Below are 20002 nucleotides of genomic sequence, written 5' to 3' on the forward strand. Positions count from 1 at the left end.
AGTGGAGTAATTGTTAAGAGAAGGAAGAGCAACAAGATTATTCAGTGAACGTTAAGACCAGAAGCGGATTGCTGATGTTGAATCTTAGGAGATAAGTGCTGGGTACAATGGGTACATAGTTACATAATTACATAGTAGATGAGGTTGAAAAAAAGACATACGTCCATCTAGTTCAACCTATGCTAAATATAGATGACAGATAATTTGTCCTATATTTGTACTTACAGTATATTGATACAGAGGAAGGCAAACAAAAAAATCCAGTGAAATATCATCTAATGATATCTCATAAGGGGAAAAATGTATTTCTTCGTGACTCCAAATAATGGCAATCAGATTACTCCATGGATCAACATCCTTCCCATGTTTACTTATTTGGTATATTCCTGTATTCCTTTCCTTTCTAAAAAGATGTCAAACTTTAATTTTTTTTGAAGATATCTACACTATTGTATCTGCCATCAGTCTCCATAAGACAATTAATCAGGTTTTACATGAACATTTTGAGACACTGAAACTCTCAAGTGTTGATTGAACTAGTGTTTTCTTGAGATTAGTGAGCAGTTATATGGTAAATAGGCAAATAATTACTACACAGATTGATCCTTTACTGCAATGTTTAAAGCATTGCCTAGTGTTTTCTAATATTATGGGTCACACATGTAAGCATACCACATGTTATTTAGTACTCCTCACCTATATGTGTGAGTACACTGCAAATTAGACAGTAATCTTAGTTCTGATGTTCAAGGTTGTGTATAAACTGACATGTATACATGAGATTAATATCTAGTGTATTATATATGTACTGTTTTTCACTTACCAGATCTCACAACATCCTCCATGTCCACAGGGCCTGGAAGTCCCACTACCTGTGAGGTAGCAATCACTGAGCTCATCCGCTCCTCTATAGGGGTCAGATGCTAGGGAGCAGATGGTCCCCCTCCTGTCTTCCTCTCTTGGTCAGCATGGTCAGCCAGCTTACACTGCGCTTTCTCATAATGGCTGTCCAGCGCTTCTTCAGCATATCAATGCTGCAGACAGCGTTCCCAAGGGTATTTATGTGTGCAGTATGCCCCCTGAAATTCGCTCTCTCAGCGGTGCTGGTCCCGGAGAATAGATACCTCAACAACTTGGAGTGGTTGTCAACTTCTCCATTTATTAGAATCTTTAGCTATTCGTCTGTGAACTTGAGGCTGAGTCCTCACAGCCTCAGAAACAGGAGCAGTCCTAGCAGAAGAGGTGGATGCCTGCTCAGCCATTTCAACTGTTTAGCGGGTATGGCAGAGTTATTCAATTTATGTGTATTTATTTGAAATTTCTACATACTCATGGGCGTTTGGTTAGGTAACGCACATGCATAACGCGTCACTAACTGAAGTGCGCAAATAACACTTTTTTCCAATGCACACATGCAGTGTATTGTTTAATACGTCTCAGCGCTACGATAATTCCCGTTCATACAGGTAACGTTACGATACTAGTTTTACTAATGGAGGATTTTTTTGCATCTCATTAGCTTTGAGGATACCCGTTAAAATGAAGAAAAATAATGTCCCTTCCCGATTTCAGGAACGATCATTATTAGTGCAAAAGTGACGGCCTTCTATTGATCTACCCCAGTGTGTAAAAAAAAGGGGGAGAAGTGTGAACAGCGCTATTGCTAGAATTGAAAAAAGTAATAATATTATTATTACAGTGATTACTAAGGAAACTTCACTTGGAATGTGAGGCTGCCTAGGCAAAATAGTGATCAACACAAATCAACAAAAACCAAACAGTAAAAACAGAAAGCCGGGCCACCTCCAATAATATTAAGTTAGTGAATTCTGACCAAATAGAGTCCAATCGGGGATAGCAAGCAATCCTGAGAGAATCTTCAATGAAGTCTCACGAGCATGACAAACACACATAAACAACAAAAAAGACAAAGGAAAAAATCATAGTGTAACTCTAAAAAACCAAACACATGAGAAGAATAACAAAAAGATTATTACAATTTTAATAAAAATGCAATTACTAAATGTAAAACAACAAACAAATGTCCGTTGGGCTAAAGACACAGATGAGGCAGTACCTTCCAGTAGGAGTAAAATTGAAGTCCTACTTACAGCAAGGCTGAGAAAATTAGACCCATAGAGTAGCTGTCCTTTCTCCCCAGACCAGGAAACCTCTGCACAGGATGAAGTAGCGTGTCCTCCGCAGCTCCACGCTAACAGAACCACCACCGCTGCCGCACTCACAAGCCCGCACGGTCTCCGGGGGGTGCCACACAGATGATCCGGAGCTCCACGCTGCTAAATATACCTTATATACCTAAATATACCTTATGATTCAATAGCTTGTAGAACCACCTTTAGCAGCAATAACTTGAAGTAATCATGACACAGTGTAATATGTAATGTATTGTGGTTCATCTGAGGTTGTATTTACCTAATCTTTAGACCTGCTAAGGAACAGATGATTGTTATGTCCTGATATGTAAAACCATAGAATTCAAAGAGGGTGTACTTTCTTTTTCACACCAGTGTGTGTGTGTATATGCTGCTGCGGCCCCTCCTATCCTCCGACTTACACGGACAAATGCGGGGATGTTTTAAAATGTTTTATAATTCTTGTGCAGCTAGTCTTGGCTGTTTTGGAGGGTGGCAACCTCCTATCCAATTGAAGCTCACTCCCTCCCACATTTAAATGGTTAAAAGCTCACTCCATGGCATCTCCCACTATCAGGGGAACTTGCCTGCATGCAGTGTGATTGTGACAAATCTATTACAGAGTGCTTTTCCTGGTAATGTACAGGTTAATAAAAGCTTCAATCAGACTTAGAACTTTTGCAACTTATATTGACAGATTTATTATAAATCATTCTTCCTGGCAATGCACAGGTTATTAAGAATTTATATTAGTGTAGGGACCCTTGAAACGTGGTCTGCCGTGAAGTTTGGCTCAAGGGCTTACAACAATTTGGCCAAAATGTTAAACTAAAAGACCATTTTATTTATTAGTTATTTATACATGTATATTTAGGCACTGTACCCTATATAAGTTTTTCTGGATGTGCACTGAGCTTTGTCTGTGTTTTATGTTATGTCTCTGGTTTTAAATACATATTGCCATGCTCAGTAGCACTCCTCTGTGAAACTTATATGCTTATATATATGTTGTGGGTATTTTGGGGGTTCCATTTGAGCTTGTAGGTGTTCTGTATGAGATATATATATATATATATATATATATATATATATATATATATATATATATATATATATATATATATATATAATCACTTACTAAAACAAAGTTGTCAACAGCAATCCCAGGTTATAAAACTACAAAATACTTTTGACCATTTTAATACAAAAGGTTAATAAATTGGCAATGTTTCAGGACAAAATTGGTCCTTTATCAAGTCCCTAATGCAGTTTCACATAACACTGCTTTATATAGTGAAGTACAGGACCTAATGACCCACATTGTTTGGTGCCAAAACCCACTGCCCTGTTAAAAATATAGACACAGAGCAACAAAATTCATTAGATGGCACTAACAATTATACAAAGAAAGTGGCCATAAGTCGAAGACTATACCGGAAAGTAACACTGAATGGGAACCTTTTGAATTAAATTAATAAGAGAATGAAGATGGTATGGAGCACATTTGGAAGAAACAAGAATCTTTCAAGGTAACCTTCCACTGTACCTCAAGAGGAAAGTGCTTAACCAGTGAATTCAGCTGTGCTCACATATGGATGTGAAACGTGAACCTTACATGCAAAGATAATTCAGCAGCTCAAATAAGTTTGGAGAGATGCTGGATATTACACAAAGAGGCAGGAAAAAGAAATAATTTATTTTTTAACGTAAAAACACATTTAATGTGGGAGTTTACAAATCATTGCTTCTCATCCTCTGCATTTCCAAGCATTACCGTAGAGCAGCACAGTGACACTCACTGGCATGCTACTTAATAAGTGGTGAGTGGCTATACAGATGTGTAATTTAACGAAGAATAAAATGATGTGCAGAGATAAAGGCTTCTATTTAATACACTGTGAAATCATCCCCAGCATAGGGAAAACAACTTTACACCATACTGGATAAGAGCCATGGGGTCGTCAGAAACCTCAGAATTTAGTATTACAAATTGCTGCTATGTTGATTCCTCAGCTGGATTACTTATACTACATTTCGTTGCAGTCTCCCTTTGACAGCACCGTCTCAATGAAGGGTGTTTCAGTCCAATTTCCATCAAGTACTGGAGGCCAGACTTTGACAAGTGGAAATGTAGGAAAGAGGCCCCTATAAGTGAAACTGCTGCTCTCAAGTTTTTATGGATTCCTTTTTTTTAATTTTTACTGTGGGATTAGTATAAAAGAGACAAAGGGTTAGAGGCATAGTTCGACAAATTCTTTCTAGATGTATGCACTAAATACATAACGGCACATTTTAGCGCATTTATAACCAATTTAAGATTATATTAGAATTAATATGCATATGTTTTAACTTGCTTCTTGTTATAAAATGGTAGACTTGTTTTTGTCTCAGTTTGGAATGCACGGTACCTATTTGAAATGTTAACCAAATCATTGAAACATATGGACAAGATGAGAACATAACAGATTCACAGTATATTTCATTATTTCTTAAACAAAACCAAGGTTTGAAATGTGTTAAAGCTGCATAGAAGTCTCACTTTTTTTCATTACCTATTCCTCAACAGCACAGATGGCGAGATGTGATAGTACAGATTGAATTGAAGATGTTTTTATTTCCAGTAGCATGCAAATTATGATCTAAAAATGTAACTATTACATAACACAAGATAACAAATGGAAATAATGTTTCGAATTGCGTATTTTTTAAATTTAATAAATCAGTTCTGTACTATGAGAAAATAATTGTAGCATTTAAAAAAAAAATGTTTTAAAGACATTTTTAATGTTTCTAATATAACGAAGCATTTCCAAAGTGACAGCCACTTCCCCTTCTGATAGGCTCTGGCTCTTGAGCCCCGCCCTCTCTCTAGCAGTGCACCAATTGTATCTAGTAACTGCCCAGTCACATAATATTGCTGGACTAAATTGCCCACAATGCTGTGCAAGAACTGAATTAAATGACCCGAGCAAGAGATCGATTACAGGAAAACAGATCGATCTGCAACTTAGCTATTCACTTGTCAGTCTGCAGATTGTATTGATGCACATATTAAATGCGGAAAAAAAACATTATAATATATATATATATATATATATATATATATATACATTTATTTTTTTAAACGCCAGCCTGAACTGCAGCTTTAAGCAGCAATTTGGGGTTCACAAAGTGCACACCCACATTTTCGAATTGTTTAATAAAATATATTTATTTGTAACACAAAAATATCAAATGGTAACATTTGCTCTAACAATCAAAACATCATTACTTTGTATTTCCAAAATGTATTTTCGCTCTTGTGGATTACAAAGACAATGTCAAACTATGATGAACTGTTTGAAAATTTCAGAAGATTTGAGGTTTCTTCCATCCTAAAAAGAAAAAACAAAAAAAACAATATTAGTGCAAAAAATAAATACACTGAAAACTTCAGAAATTGTTGAAATGCAGTGGATGTGGATAGTCATGGAAAATGTATACATTACCACTTAACAGCTTCATAAAGGGTCATCCCTACTACCTATACATAGGTTTTGATTATTTTTCCAACAAGCATTTTTGTGCTTTATTGAGTCACGTCACACATTAATGAAATAGTAAATAAAGATATTTTCTTTATCTTTGAGTCTAACTGATGTCCTATACCCATGAACTCTGTTTAAATTCTAAAACCTTTTTATTTATTTTTTAATTCAGATCAATACTTAAGAGTCTGCCTGCTAAATACATTTTGCAAGAGGAAAACAAAATATATTTATGGTACAGCTATGCATTTTAATATGATCATATTGTTGACCCTTTCATCTGCTGACCGTATTCTTGCTAGTTTATGTTGTCTCAAAATAAGTTTGCATAACCATATATTTAATTTAAAAAAAAATGCTTTTTCATACAAGATTTTTATTGAGTGACTTTTTGTGATATGTCATCTATATAACTAGCGAGAGATAGATAGAGATTGCTATATAGATAGAGATTGATATATAGAGATTGATATATATATATATATATATATATATATATATATATATATATATATATATATATATATATATATATACTATGTATTCTCTCTCTCTCTCTCTCTCTCTCTCTCTCTCTCTATATATATATATAAATCTCTATCTATATATCTCTATATCTATCTCTATCTCTCTCTGTCCATCTATTAATCTCTATCTATATATCAATCTATACACACAATCAATATATACACACACACACACACACACACACACAGAGAGACAGAGAAATATAGATATATAGAGATTGATATATAGATAGAGATTGATATATAGATAGAGATTGATATATAGATAGAGATTGATATGTAGATAGATTGATATGTAGATAGGTAGAGATATTGATATATAGAGATTGATATCCATCTATATAGCAAATGAAATATTACTGTATGCTCATTTGCATGTCTTAGACAGGTCTGCAACCCCGCCTTTCACCATTATCACCCAGCACACAGCACTTCCACTGCAGCAAGGGATTCTGGGAAATGACATGCAACTATGCATCTTAACCCTGGCTGTGCTCAAAGCTGTGACCATGCAGCAAGCTTACGCCTATAGGGAACCATTTAAAAATGGTTTTGAAGCAAAAGGTGGCACTGTGTGCTCATTTGCATGTCATTTCCCAGAATCCCTTGCTGCGGTGGAAGTGCTGTATGATAATGGTGAAAGGCAGGGTTGCAAACATGTCTAAGACATGCAAATGAGCATACAGTAATATTTCCATTTGCTATATGCTTTGCTGTGGAGGGTTTTTGTCACTTTTTTTACCCACCATTTTATCTCTCTCTCTCTTTATCTCTCTCTCTCTCTCTCTCTCTCTCTCTCTCTTTATCTCTCTCTCTCTCTCTCTCTCTCTCTCTCTCTCTTTATCTCCCTCTCTCTCTCTTTATCTCCCTCTCTCTCTCTTTATCTATCTCTCTCTCTCTCTCTTTATCTCTCTCTCTTTATCTCTCTCTCTCTCTCTTTATCTCTCTCTCTCTCTCTTTATCTCTCTCTCTTTATCTCTCTTTATCTCTCTCTCTCTTTATCTCTCTCTCTCTTTATCTCTCTCTCTCTCTCTCTTTATCTCTCTCTCTCTCTCTCTCTTTATCTCTCTCTCTCTTTATGTATAGATAGATAGGAGTGAAACCTGGGTTTCAAGTGCAATTTGTATGGGAGCTATATGGTTCCATGCTCGAAGGTGATCTTTATACTGTACATCTTGATTTGTATGCATATATATGTATATTTGCTTATAAGACTATTGGAGTTCTTTCATGGATTTGTCACCTTCTGACATTTTAGCAGGAATTTAAACCAGAGATTTGATACTGAAATACAATTGTGAGTTTCATATGGTACTATGTGATATTGGAATTGGTGGCTGATAGAGGTGACTGATTTTAAGTAATAATTTGCAATTGTTATTATTGTGTGATTTTCTTTGTGTGTTATAATACATTTGTTTATATTGGTACAACTTTGGATTCCCTTAACTATCATAATTCCAAACCCATATAAAATGTACTTCAAGATTGAGGTGGTAATTGGAGCAACAGTACATATTTTAGTTATGAATTTACATACAAGATACAACAGTAACGTTTAAAAAAAGGACTATTTAAAATTCATTAGGTAATGCTATGGTCATGTCTTAGTAAGTTACTTGATAGAATGTAAACAATGACTCCAAAAACAAAAACGACAACTAAGTGGATTTATTACTTAGCAGGGTCATAAGGAAACTCAACACACCTGTCAGGAAGACGTTTGAGATTTGGGACCTACAGGCACTCCACGAGAACCTCATGCTATCTTAAATCCCTAAGGAAAAATTAAGTCCTGATTAGATCACTTACATTTTAGTTATTCTTTCCATTCTTTGCCTTGTTGTCTCCTGCAATCAGATATGTACAGTAAATGTTAGTTCTTCAAAGCACACCTTTTAATATATTGTAGTTACATTTTCAGATAGACTAAGCTAGCAGACTACTTGCAAACCAGCAAAGCTTACCAAACTTATTTAATACGAATGCTTACTTGTTCTTTTGACCTCAGAATGGAATTCACTAAATCATTTTCTAGTTTTACTTACCTTTGAATCTTCTGTCAAGGCACTATAATTAATGTTAATAGCTATGGGAGATATGTCTGCAGATAGCAGAGAACTGTATCCAGACGACTGATGATGACTCTCTGGAATATCTGCCTTTGTCTTCAAATCTGTGAAGAAATGTAAATTTGTAGGTAACCTTTGCCTTTTTACAGGTTCAACTGTCAAACAACATTATTTACTATGCATAGCATGAGCATACATTTACAAACAAAAAACTACTATTCCTGGTCCAATTGGAGTATTTTTTAGTTCGGTACGGACAGAGTGCAATATAAAGTGACCCAGACTAAAAGAAATCCCAACCACAAATCAGAAGAATGTTGTGTTGATCAAAGATAAACAAAACACTTATACAATTAATAGTTTGAATGATATTTGATTCAAGCTATGACATACCCTTCTTATAGTAGTTTTAAACATGTCAATGAGACATTCGGTTAAAACAAATGTGCGAAAAAAAATATGAATTAGTTTCTAAGCAATCTCCATATGTATTTTTATTCAATTTCGACTACTACTTGTGTATAGCTTCAAACCACCAGATGGCAGTGGAACCATATGTTGGAGTGCCATGGGATGGTGAATGGTGTGACGATAGAAAGTTCATGAAGAGAAACCACAAACAGAAATTACAGTGTATTATTGTTGATATTTTATTTGTATGGCACCAGCATATTCCGCAGCGCAGTACAATGTGGGAGGGAGGACAACAACATTGTATAACAAATACATATAAGCCAAGACAGACAATAGGAAAGAGGTCCCTGTTCCAAGAAGTTTACCAACTAAAAGGAACATGTGATTCTAGGATGAAAAGCAAATGGACAGAAAGGAGATTGTTGGAGATGCCGCCTTAAAAAAAGTTTGTTGCTAAGGAACTATTAAATCAATGTATGCTAGGGCAGAATCTGATTGTACATAAATTACCATTAGAGAAACGATTAAAAAAAAAACTACAAATCAAAACGCTTTATTAAAAAGGTAGCATCAACAAAAACAAATATTTAAAAAAAAAAAAAAAGACAAGTGTTTCTTTAAAGTGGCAATCAAGAATGCATGATTGAAAAAGCATTGGCCCTTGTGACATACTAGGTATGTCATGCCTAGGTTGCTCATCTTTTAGGGTGGGGCATGTGCAGCGCTCTTGAACGTGATGGAAGTGGAAGGCACTCCACATTGACTTCCAGCATCAAAAAGGTTTAAGGATAAAATCTATTAGCACAATGTAGAAACTCACCTGGAGAAACCGCATTTGTTATTCTACTGGAGATACCGTCTGCGCTCATAGACGTGAACTCTGGTAGCAAATCTCTCTGTGAGTAGAACAAAGATTGCTTTTTAAAAACAATGACATTTGTAACAAATAAAAAATGCAAATTCACCAACACAAGTACTGGGAATTTCGGTATAATTATTTTTCGTATGGACAATTCTAAATATTTAAGATCAAATCAGGTTAGAGTGTTCATGTTATGCGGTCTGTGTGTGAATTAAAACTGTTGGCATTGCATGAAGTAGTGGGTTAACAAGGGAATGTATGCGCATGCTTAACAGAAGTGAAAGCATTTGTGTTCTGCTGCAAAGAAGTATTCAAACACTGCAGTTAAGCACCATGAATGTACTGTACTAGCACATCACTCATGAGCAACTCAAGGAGTAAATACTCCGATACTTCACCCAGACACTGCAGAAGAGAAAGTTTGTGTTGCAGTGAGGCACTGCAAAAATGAATGGCTAAAGGAGTCTCAAGAAGGCAAAAAAATTATTTACAAAAAATACCATACTAAGCCTTTTCTTTTACCTTAGGAAGGTTGTAACGAAAGAGTTTGAATATGAATCAAACAAAACATATTGTTCTTTATTAAAACAACCGAAAACGTAACCTTTTTCGATTGCAACAAACGGTCTGTTTCCAGGAGAAGGACACGACTAAGAAGGTTATTCCAGTCTCTTTCATCAATAATTATTTTTCCTCTCATACTGCTTTCTAATGTGTGTAGCTTCTCTTCCATCCAATCTAGTCTTTGTAGTTTTTCTTGGCATTCAGCAAGCTGAATTTTGAGCAACTCAACTTGTGCCAAGTCATATTTTTTAACCTGCAATAAAATGAATGCATCACAATACACAGCAAAAATAAATTGTAGCACAATCTATAAAAGTGAGATGCCATAATATCAAAATTCCACATCACCATATTACCAGGCTGGTCCCCCCCCCCCCCCCCTCTTTGAGCCTCCACATCCTTTTCACTAAATTCTCTTCTCATCAATTGGTTGATGAAATAAGAAGAGCTTACACAACCTCATGTGAACTTGCTTTTGTAATCCTTTCATATAATAAGAAACACTGTTGATAATTATTTCAAATTATAACATATGAACATAATTGTATGGAGCAAGTGGCAAATATTGCATAAAACAATTATATCCATGGAGGAGGGGGGGGGTAAAATTGGGTATGTGAAATCAGAATATACTGTACCAGAACCTTACATTCCGAAACGAAATCTAAAAAGGAAAAAAATCCTTAAGGGTTTTTAGAACCAAAACCAAAAAAATATTAAGAACCAAGACAAGTAGCCCAAGGCCAGGTGCCCATCCCCACAATAGAATTTTCGTTGTTTTTTTTTTTTGTTATATTATTTTAGCATTTCCTCATGCTTTATTCTATTTTAAAGTTATTTCTGTAATTTCTTAAAAATACCAAAAAAATTGTTATCGCAAACCTGGAACATAAATGTTTTAGAACAAAAAGCATGTCCAAAACACAAAAAGCTCATAGAAGCAAAATGCGAGTTAAATCCTTACTAATAGAAGAAAAAAAAATTAAAAAAAATTAACAATGAGCATCTCAACTCAGACTGAAAGTTCAACTTACCACAGGTTCACATCTAACTTCAATGTCCGTGTCTGATGCAGAACCTTCTTCCTCTCTCTCTACATCTAACGGAGAAGCTGTACCACATGAAGACATCAGTTGAAGATTGCTACCTGTGTGACGCTCCACAAGAGGCTTCTTCTGCATTACAAATTAAATCACACGTATTAATAAGAAACAGATTTTCGAGTAGTCTGGATATAACATACAATGAATCCTAAGGGTAAATCATCGGTTTACAGGACTATGTTTTCCAAGGCTCTAGCCATAAGGCACCTTACAGTGTTGGAAGACATTATACAGATAATTCAAGTAAATAGGTAGAAAGGCATCTTCCAGCTCCAGAAGGTGCGTAATGGCAGAAGACTCCTTAATAAATATTGGCCTAAATTTATAACTCTGTATATACCAAAGAAACCAGTGGCAAAAGTACCTAAAAAAATGGAACTTGAACTACATTTTACTGAAACAGGAAGTAGTTCAAAGGCAACCTGAAAAAGAAAAACAATTAAATAAAAAAATTGCCAGGATGGAATTTACCTGGCAGTTCTTAAGCAGCACAACATGATCATAACTAACCCTTTATATGTAATATTTAAGGATTCAATTTCTACAAGTTCATTAGCACAAGACTGAAGTAAAGTAGACTAGTTTTATTTCTAAAGAGGGGAGGGGCTAAATTGCAATTAGGGACTTATAGCTCTATATCAATAGTGGGGATGCTACTTAAATTTACCAAGTGATAATGTATAGGCAAAATAATGCAAGTGAAAAACAAACTTATCAATAGTGGTGCTCAAATTATCAATGTGCAACAAACAATTTAGTGCAATAGTAATCAACAGTGATACAAATACAAACACATTCGATGGATGCAGCTGTGACCCAGTGTGGGATTGCTCTCTCAATCCCGTGTCACATAGATGAAGACTTGCTCGTCGGGAAGCGCAAACATGTGGAAACAGAAAAAATATCCTGATGGTGCAATACTGTTGTAATAAAGTGAATTTTATAAAAGGTAAGTAAAATGCAATGCACATACATGGTACAAGATAATATCAAGCGTTTAGATCTCACAAATAGGATCTCGGCAGCAGGATCAAAAGTCTCTCTGCTTCCCCTGTGGGATGGCGTGCGTCTCACGGATGCGTGTCAGCGAAACCGGAAATGACGTCATCCAACTTCAGAGGTTGTCTTCCGTGGGGTTGGTAGATCAGCGCCACTCTACGCGTTTCACCGTCCTTGGTTTCATCAGGAGTGACTCTGACTCGATCTTGGGAACTTATATACTCTAACCTTACATTTCATAGGTTAAAGACTAATTGGGTAATGGTGAGTATATTTAATACAATGAGGGAGATAATTGGCCTAATGCCGATCAAGATTTAGAATATTCTCTACATCAACACATATGTAGAGCTCAAATATAAGCAATTACATTTTATTAAAACAAAGTATCATATTTAGAATAATAAGACACAATCAATTTAAAAAGATATAATAAAATATCGGTAGGCAAAATTACATGGGAGGTGTATGCCTAATTTAGCACTACATTCTAATACACATAGTAATATATCATGGGCAACATCTAAGAGAAGGACAAGAAAAGATATATGTGAGGTTATGCAATCAACAGGAAGCATTACAGGAACGGCTTAATGTCAAATTCTAAATTTAAGCCGGATGGGGAAATAGTTTGGAGTTCGTACATCCAAAATGATTCTATCTTAATTAGAGCTAAATTCCTATTGCCCCCTCTCCAGTGAGGCATAATCTGTTCAATCGCCTTGAATGTAAGACCTCTGGGATTGGCATTATGAACTAATAAAAAATGATTTGAAACACTGTGTGTGGTAAGTTTTCTTTTAATGTTACCCAGATGTTCCAGTATACGTGTTCTGAGTGCACGTATCGTTTTACCTATGTATTGTAAACCGCAGTCGCATTCTAAAAGATAGATTACAAAATTGGATCTGCAATTCAGATGCTGTTTAACATTATAGGATTTTTTTGTGGTATTGGACTGAAAACTATTACCTATTTTTGAACTATATTGGCATGCTGTGCACATTTTGCAATGAAAGAAACCTTTTGGGGGGTCTAACCAGGTAGAGTGAGTAGTAGAGATATGTGATCTCAAAGCGCTAGGGACCAATTTATTTTTAATATTTGGCGCTTTTTTATATATCATTTTTACTCTATCAGGTAGGTGTTCACCCAAAATGGGATCATTTTTTAGTATATGCCAATGTGCATTTAAAATGTTGTTAATTCTATTCGCATCCTTATTATACTGTGTAATGAAAGGCACTTGTATCATTGAGTTTTGTGGTTTTTTGATGGGAATCAACATTGATTCTCTAGGTGTATCATTAGTTTTTGCTAATGCTTGTTTTGTAACAGTATCATTATATTGTCTCTCCATAAATTTCCTGGATAGAATTACAGATTGTTCTTCAAAAATATGATTGTCGGTGCAATTACGTTTTAATCTACGGTATTGTCCGTAGGGGATGTTTGCAATCCATTTGTTTAGATGACAACTAGTCTGTAAAATAAAATTATTGGCATCTACATCCTTAAAGAAATTTTTAGTTTTAATCAGATTATTTTCTATGTAGATTGTAAAATCCAGGAAATTTAATGTAGAGTCACTAATGGAGGATGTGAATTTGAGATTCAATTCGTTAGCATCTAAATATGTAAGAAATGTATTCAAATCTTCTGATGTGCCTTTCCAAACAAAAATAATATCATCTATATATCTCCGCCATGTGACCAAATTCGCGTCCAGTCCTGGCCAAGACCATATGTACAGATCTTCCCACATGGCCATTAATAAATTGGCGTAACTGGGCGCGAATTTGGTCCCCATGGCGGTTCCACACAGTTGTAAGTAAAATTCGTCATTGAACCAAAAGAAATTTTTACTAAGAATAAATTCTATACATTTAATTAAAAAATCTATTTGTGTCTTTGGGAATTTCCTATCTCTTTCCAAAAAGGACCTAACGGCTCTGCACCCATCCTCATGTTTTATGGATGTATACAGGGCCGTTACATCTGTGGTCACTAGTAGATAGTTCTCCTGCCATTGGATTTCTCTCAATAGCAAAATTACATCACTTGTATCCTTTAAATAGGATTTTTGTTTTTTAACCATTTCTTGCAGATGACTATCAATAAACTCTGATAGATTAGCCGTTAGTGACCCTATTTCGGATATTATAGGCCTTCCGGGAGGATGTGTAATGTTCTTATGTATTTTAGGTTGGAAATAGAAAATAGGGAATATGGGATTTTCTACATTTAGAAATTGGAATTCATGTTCTTCCAAGATTCCCTCTTTTCTTCCATCCTCTAATAGGGTCTGTAGTTCTCCTCTAATTTGGTCTTTATGTAGATGCACATACATTTTTGAGATCCTTGACCCTTAAGAGATTTTTCATTAATAAAGAAGCAGAAACTAGAAATTGGACTAATTCACAAACCAATACTAATAGTATAGATTGTCCAACAACTTCCACAACAGAACCATCAGATTATATTCATTCTAGATTTAAGCCTAAATCCCAATTCTTTCCTAAATTTGCAAAAGGAAATCACTTGGAGGTTTTTTTCCAACTAATCACTAAAGATTTAGAAGCTCTATCTGTTAAAAAGAGCAAATATACTAATCAAGCCAGAGATGAACAAATAGCCTTAGAAGAACTCTCAAAAGATCAAAGTATTGTAATTAAACCAGCAGACAAGGGAGGGGGAGTGGTAATTATGGACCACAGTTATTATATGCTTGAAGCAAATAGAATTCTGGGAGATACTAAGACCTACCAGAAATTAAAATCAAATCCCTCTACCCTATACAAAAGAGAACTACAGACCCTATTAGAGGATGGAAGAAAAGAGGGAATCTTGGAAGAACATGAATTCCAATTTCTAAATGTAGAAAATCCTATATTCCCTATTTTCTATTTCCAACCTAAAATACATAAGAACATTACACATCCTCCCGGAAGGCCTATAATATCCGGAATAGGGTCACTAACGGCTAATCTATCAGAGTTTATCGATAGTCATCTGCAAGAAATGGTTAAAAAACAAAAATCCTATTTAAAGGATACAAGTGATGTAATTTTGCTATTGAGAGAAATCCAATGGCAGGAGAACTATCTACTAGTGACCACAGATGTAACGGCCCTGTATACATCCATAAAACATGAGGATGGGTGCAGAGCCGTTAGGTCCTTTTTGGAAAGAGATAGGAAATTCCCAAAGACACAAATAGATTTTTTAATTAAATGTATAGAATTTATTCTTAGTAAAAATTTATTTTGGTTCAATGACGAATTTTACTTACAACTGTGTGGAACCGCCATGGGGACCAAATTCGCGCCCAGTTACGCCAATTTATTAATGGCCATGTGGGAAGATCTGTACATATGGTCTTGGCCAGGACTGGACGCGAATTTGGTCACATGGCGGAGATATATAGATGATATTATTTTTGTTTGGAAAGGCACATCAGAAGATTTGAATACATTTCTTACCTATTTAGATGCTAACGAATTGAATCTCAAATTCACATCCTCCATTAGTGACTCTACATAAAATTTCCTGGATTTTACAATCTACATAGAAAATAATCTGATTAAAACTAAAAATTTCTTTAAGGACGTAGATGCCAATAATTTTATTTTACAGACTAGTTGTCATCTAAACAAATGGATTGCAAACATCCCCTACGGACAATACCGTAGATTAAAACGTAATTGCACTGACAATCATATTTTTGAAGAACAATCTGTAATTCTATCCAGGAAATTTATGGAGAGACAATATAATGATACTGTTACAAAACAAGCATTAGCAAAAACTAATGATACACCTAGAGAATCAATGTTGATTCCCATCAAAAAACCACAAAACTCAATGATACAAGTGCCTTTCATTACACAGTATAATAAGGATGCGAATAGAATTAACAACATTTTAAATGCACATTGGCATATACTAAAAAATGATCCCATTTTGGGTGAACACCTACCTGATAGAGTAAAAATGATATATAAAAAAGCGCCAAATATTAAAAATAAATTGGTCCCTAGCGCTTTGAGATCACATATCTCTACTACTCACTCTACCTGGTTAGACCCCCCAAAAGGTTTCTTTCATTGCAAAATGTGCACAGCATGCCAATATAGTTCAAAAATAGGTAATAGTTTTCAGTCCAATACCACAAAAAAATCCTATAATGTTAAACAGCATCTGAATTGCAGATCCAATTTTGTAATCTATCTTTTAGAATGCGACTGCGGTTTACAATACATAGGTAAAACGATACGTGCACTCAGAACACGTATACTGGAACATCTGGGTAACATTAAAAGAAAACTTACCACACACAGTGTTTCAAATCATTTTTTATTAGTTCATAATGCCAATCCCAGAGGTCTTACATTCAAGGTGATTGAACAGATTATGCCTCACTGGAGAGGGGGCAATAGGAATTTAGCTCTAATTAAGATAGAATCATTTTGGATGTACGAACTCCAAACTATTTCCCCATCCGGCTTAAATTTAGAATTTGACATTAAGCCGTTCCTGTAATGCTTCCTGTTGATCGCATAACCTCACATATATCTTTTCTTGTCCTTCTCTTAGATGTTGCCCATGATATATTACTATGTGTATTAGAATGTAGTGCTAAATTAGGCATACACCTCCCATGTAATTTTGCCTACCGATATTTTATTATATCTTTTTAAATTGATTGTGTCTTATTATTCTAAATATGATACTTTGTTTTAATAAAATGTAATTGCTTATATTTGAGCTCTACATATGTGTTGATGTAGAGAATATTCTAAATCTTGATCGGCATTAGGCCAATTATCTCCCTCATTGTATTAAATATACTCACCATTACCCAATTAGTCTTTAACCTATGAAATCTAAGGTTAGAGTATATAAGTTCCCAAGATCGAGTCAGAGTCACTCCTGATGAAACCAAGGATGGTGAAACGCGTAGAGTGACGCTGATCTACCAACCCCACGGCAGACCGGAACCTCTGAAGTTGGATGACGTCATTTCCGGTTTCACTGACACGCATCCGTGAGACGCACACCATCCCACAGGGGAAGCAGAGAGACTTCTGATCCTGCTGCCGAGATCCTATTTGTGAGATCTAAACGCTTGATATTATCTTGTACCATGTAAGTGCATTGCATTTTACTTACCTTTTATAAAATTCGCATACAGTCTGCGCTATGTTTGGCTCTTTTGTCTAATACTAAGGTTACCAGAGTGTGCACCCGCACTAAGAATCTATCCAGTTAAACAACAATTGGCGGATCATCATACAAAGATACCATTATGTGTACATATCTCCTCTCACATTTGTGAGTATTCTGCACATCGATTCTAGAACAAACGTATTCACTTTATTACAACAATATTGCACCATCAGGATATTTTTTCTGTTTCCACATGTTTGCGCTTCCGACGAGCAAGTCTTCATAGGCAAAATAATGCATTGCCCAAATACATTTATGTAGGAGCTGCAGCTTACATACTGGTTCTATGGACTACTACTTATTTCCTCCTGCTTTTACAAAATACATGCAAAGATTTAGCTTAATTTAAATATGTATCAGCTCCCTGATTGCATAGACTTAAACCTGGTAAAGCGTACACACAAAAATACTTAAATTTAGTTTGTTTGTCAAGCAGGAGTCTAAATATTTAGTTATTCGTCCTCTGTGCTTGCATGGACTATGAAGCAAGTATGCACAGACTCTCGCAGACTTCTTTCACTACAAATTTATGCTATCCTGTTTCAACTCTGCCCTCTCGCAAGCTAAACAAGCCTACTTTTCTTCACTAATCAACATGCACAAGTCTAACCCACGCCGACTGTTCTGTCTTCGATACTCTACTCAAACCACCCTCAGCGGCCTCTCTTTCCTCCATCTCCGCTCAGGACTTTGCTGACTATTTTAAGGAAAAGGTGGAATCCATACTTCAGAACATCCCCTTTGTTTCTTCCTCCCATCCTACACTACTTCCTAACTCTCCTCCTGCCTTCCTTGACTCTTTTTCCACTGTCTCAGAGGAGGATGTGTCGCTGTTGATCGCCACTTCTCCCTCTACCACTTGCCCTCTTGACCCCATTCCCTCCCATCTCCTAAAACCTCTTGCTCCTACTATAATCCCTACGCTCTCACACATTTTTAACTCCTCCCTCTGCTCTGGAACCTTTCCATCCTCCTTCAAACATGCAACAGTCATACCATTACTCAAAAACAGCAAGCTTGACCCTACCTGTCTTTCTAACTATCGACCTGTCTCCCTCCTGCCTTTTGCCTCTAAACTCCTTGAACGTCTTGTATTCTCTCGCTTGCTCCATTTTCTCAACACCTATTCTCTCCTAGACCCTCTACAATCTGGCTTCCGCACTGCTCACTCCACGGAAACAGCCCTCACTAAAATAACTGACGACCTCCATGCTGCCAAAGACAGAGGTCATTACACTCTGCTCATATTACTCGACCTCTCTGCAGCATTTGACACCGTGGACCACCCTCTTCTCCTTCACATTCTCCATACTCTTGGTATTCGGAACAAAGCTCTATCCTGGATCTCATCCTACCTCTCCCATCGTACTTTCAGTGTCTCTTCTGCTAACACCTCCTCCTCCTCTATTGATCTCTCTGTGGGGGTACCCCAGGGCTCTGTCCTGGGACCTCTTCTCTTTTCTCTGTACACACTCTCTCTAGGTGACCTAATAACATCTTTTGGGTTTAAATATCACCTCTATGCTGACGACACACAAATATACTTTTCAACACCTGACCTTACACCTGCTATACAGACCAAAGTTTCTGAATGTCTCTCTGCTATATCATCCTGGATGGCCCTCCGTCGCCTTAAACTCAACATGGCTAAAACAGAGCTCCTCATACTTCCTCCCAAACCTGGCCCTACTACCTCCTTCCACATTACTGTTGGAACTACGATCATCCACCCAGTAGCCCAAGCACGCTGCCTAGGGGTCACACTCGACTCCTCTCTCACATTCCCCCCTCACATTCAAAACATTTCTAAAACTTGTCGCTTTTTCCTCCGCAATATAACAAAGATACGCCCTTTCCTCTGTTGCTCGACTGCTAAAACTCTGACTCAGGCCCTCATTCTCTCCCGTCTTGATTACTGTAACCTCCTGCTGTCCGGCCTTCCTGCCTCTCACCTGTCTCCCCTACAATCTATCCTAAATGCTGCTGCCAGAATCACTCTACTTTTTCCTAGATCTGTCTCAGCATCTCCCCTCATGAAATCCCTCTCCTGGCTTCCGATCAAATCCCGCATCTCACACTCCATTCTTCTCCTCACATTTAAAGCTTTACACTCTTCTGCCCCTCTTTACACCTCTGCCCTAATTTCTCGTTATGCACCATCCAGACTCTTGCGTTCTTCTCAAGGATGTCTTCTTTCTACCCCCTTTGTATCTAAAGCCCTCTCCCGCCTTAAACCTTTTTCACTGACTGCCCCACACCTCTGGAATGCCCTTCCCCTCAGTACCCGACTAGCACCCTCTCTATCCACCTTTAAGACCCACCTTAAGACACACTTGCTTAAAGAAGCATATGAATAGCACTGTGGCTATTCTGAACACATGATACATAAAGCTTGGCCCCCTGCAGACGCACTTACCAGAACTCCCTCCTACTGTCTCTGTACGTTCTCCCTACCTACCAATTAGACTGTAAGCTCCTCGGAGCAGGGACTCCTCTTCCTTAATGTATAAAGCACTTATTCCCATGATCTGTTATTTATATTATCTGTTATT

At 36.5% G+C, this 20002-nt stretch overlaps 1 protein-coding gene across 8 annotated transcripts in view; it reads right to left on the bottom strand.

The window, feature by feature from the left end:
- Window positions 1-3830: 3830 nt before the first annotated feature.
- The window catches only part of CEP44 (centrosomal protein 44), a 55646-nt gene continuing 39474 nt past the window's right edge, over window positions 3831-20002 (bottom strand). For all 8 annotated transcript variants that reach the window (XM_075611250.1, XM_075611233.1, XM_075611201.1 and 5 more), the window contains 6 exons: window positions 11154-11294; window positions 10160-10372; window positions 9514-9589; window positions 8256-8383; window positions 8020-8057; window positions 3831-5527 (listed from right to left, as the gene is read on the bottom strand). In XM_075611250.1, coding sequence (XP_075467365.1) covers window positions 5479-5527; window positions 8020-8057; window positions 8256-8383; window positions 9514-9589; window positions 10160-10372; window positions 11154-11294 — 645 coding nt within the window. In that variant the 3' untranslated portion in view covers window positions 3831-5478. The remainder of the gene's footprint in view (window positions 5528-8019; window positions 8058-8255; window positions 8384-9513; window positions 9590-10159; window positions 10373-11153; window positions 11295-20002) is intronic.

Source organism: Ascaphus truei, chromosome 1, assembly GCF_040206685.1.
Source record: "Ascaphus truei isolate aAscTru1 chromosome 1, aAscTru1.hap1, whole genome shotgun sequence".
In the NCBI taxonomy this organism is placed as follows: domain Eukaryota; kingdom Metazoa; phylum Chordata; class Amphibia; order Anura; family Ascaphidae; genus Ascaphus; species Ascaphus truei.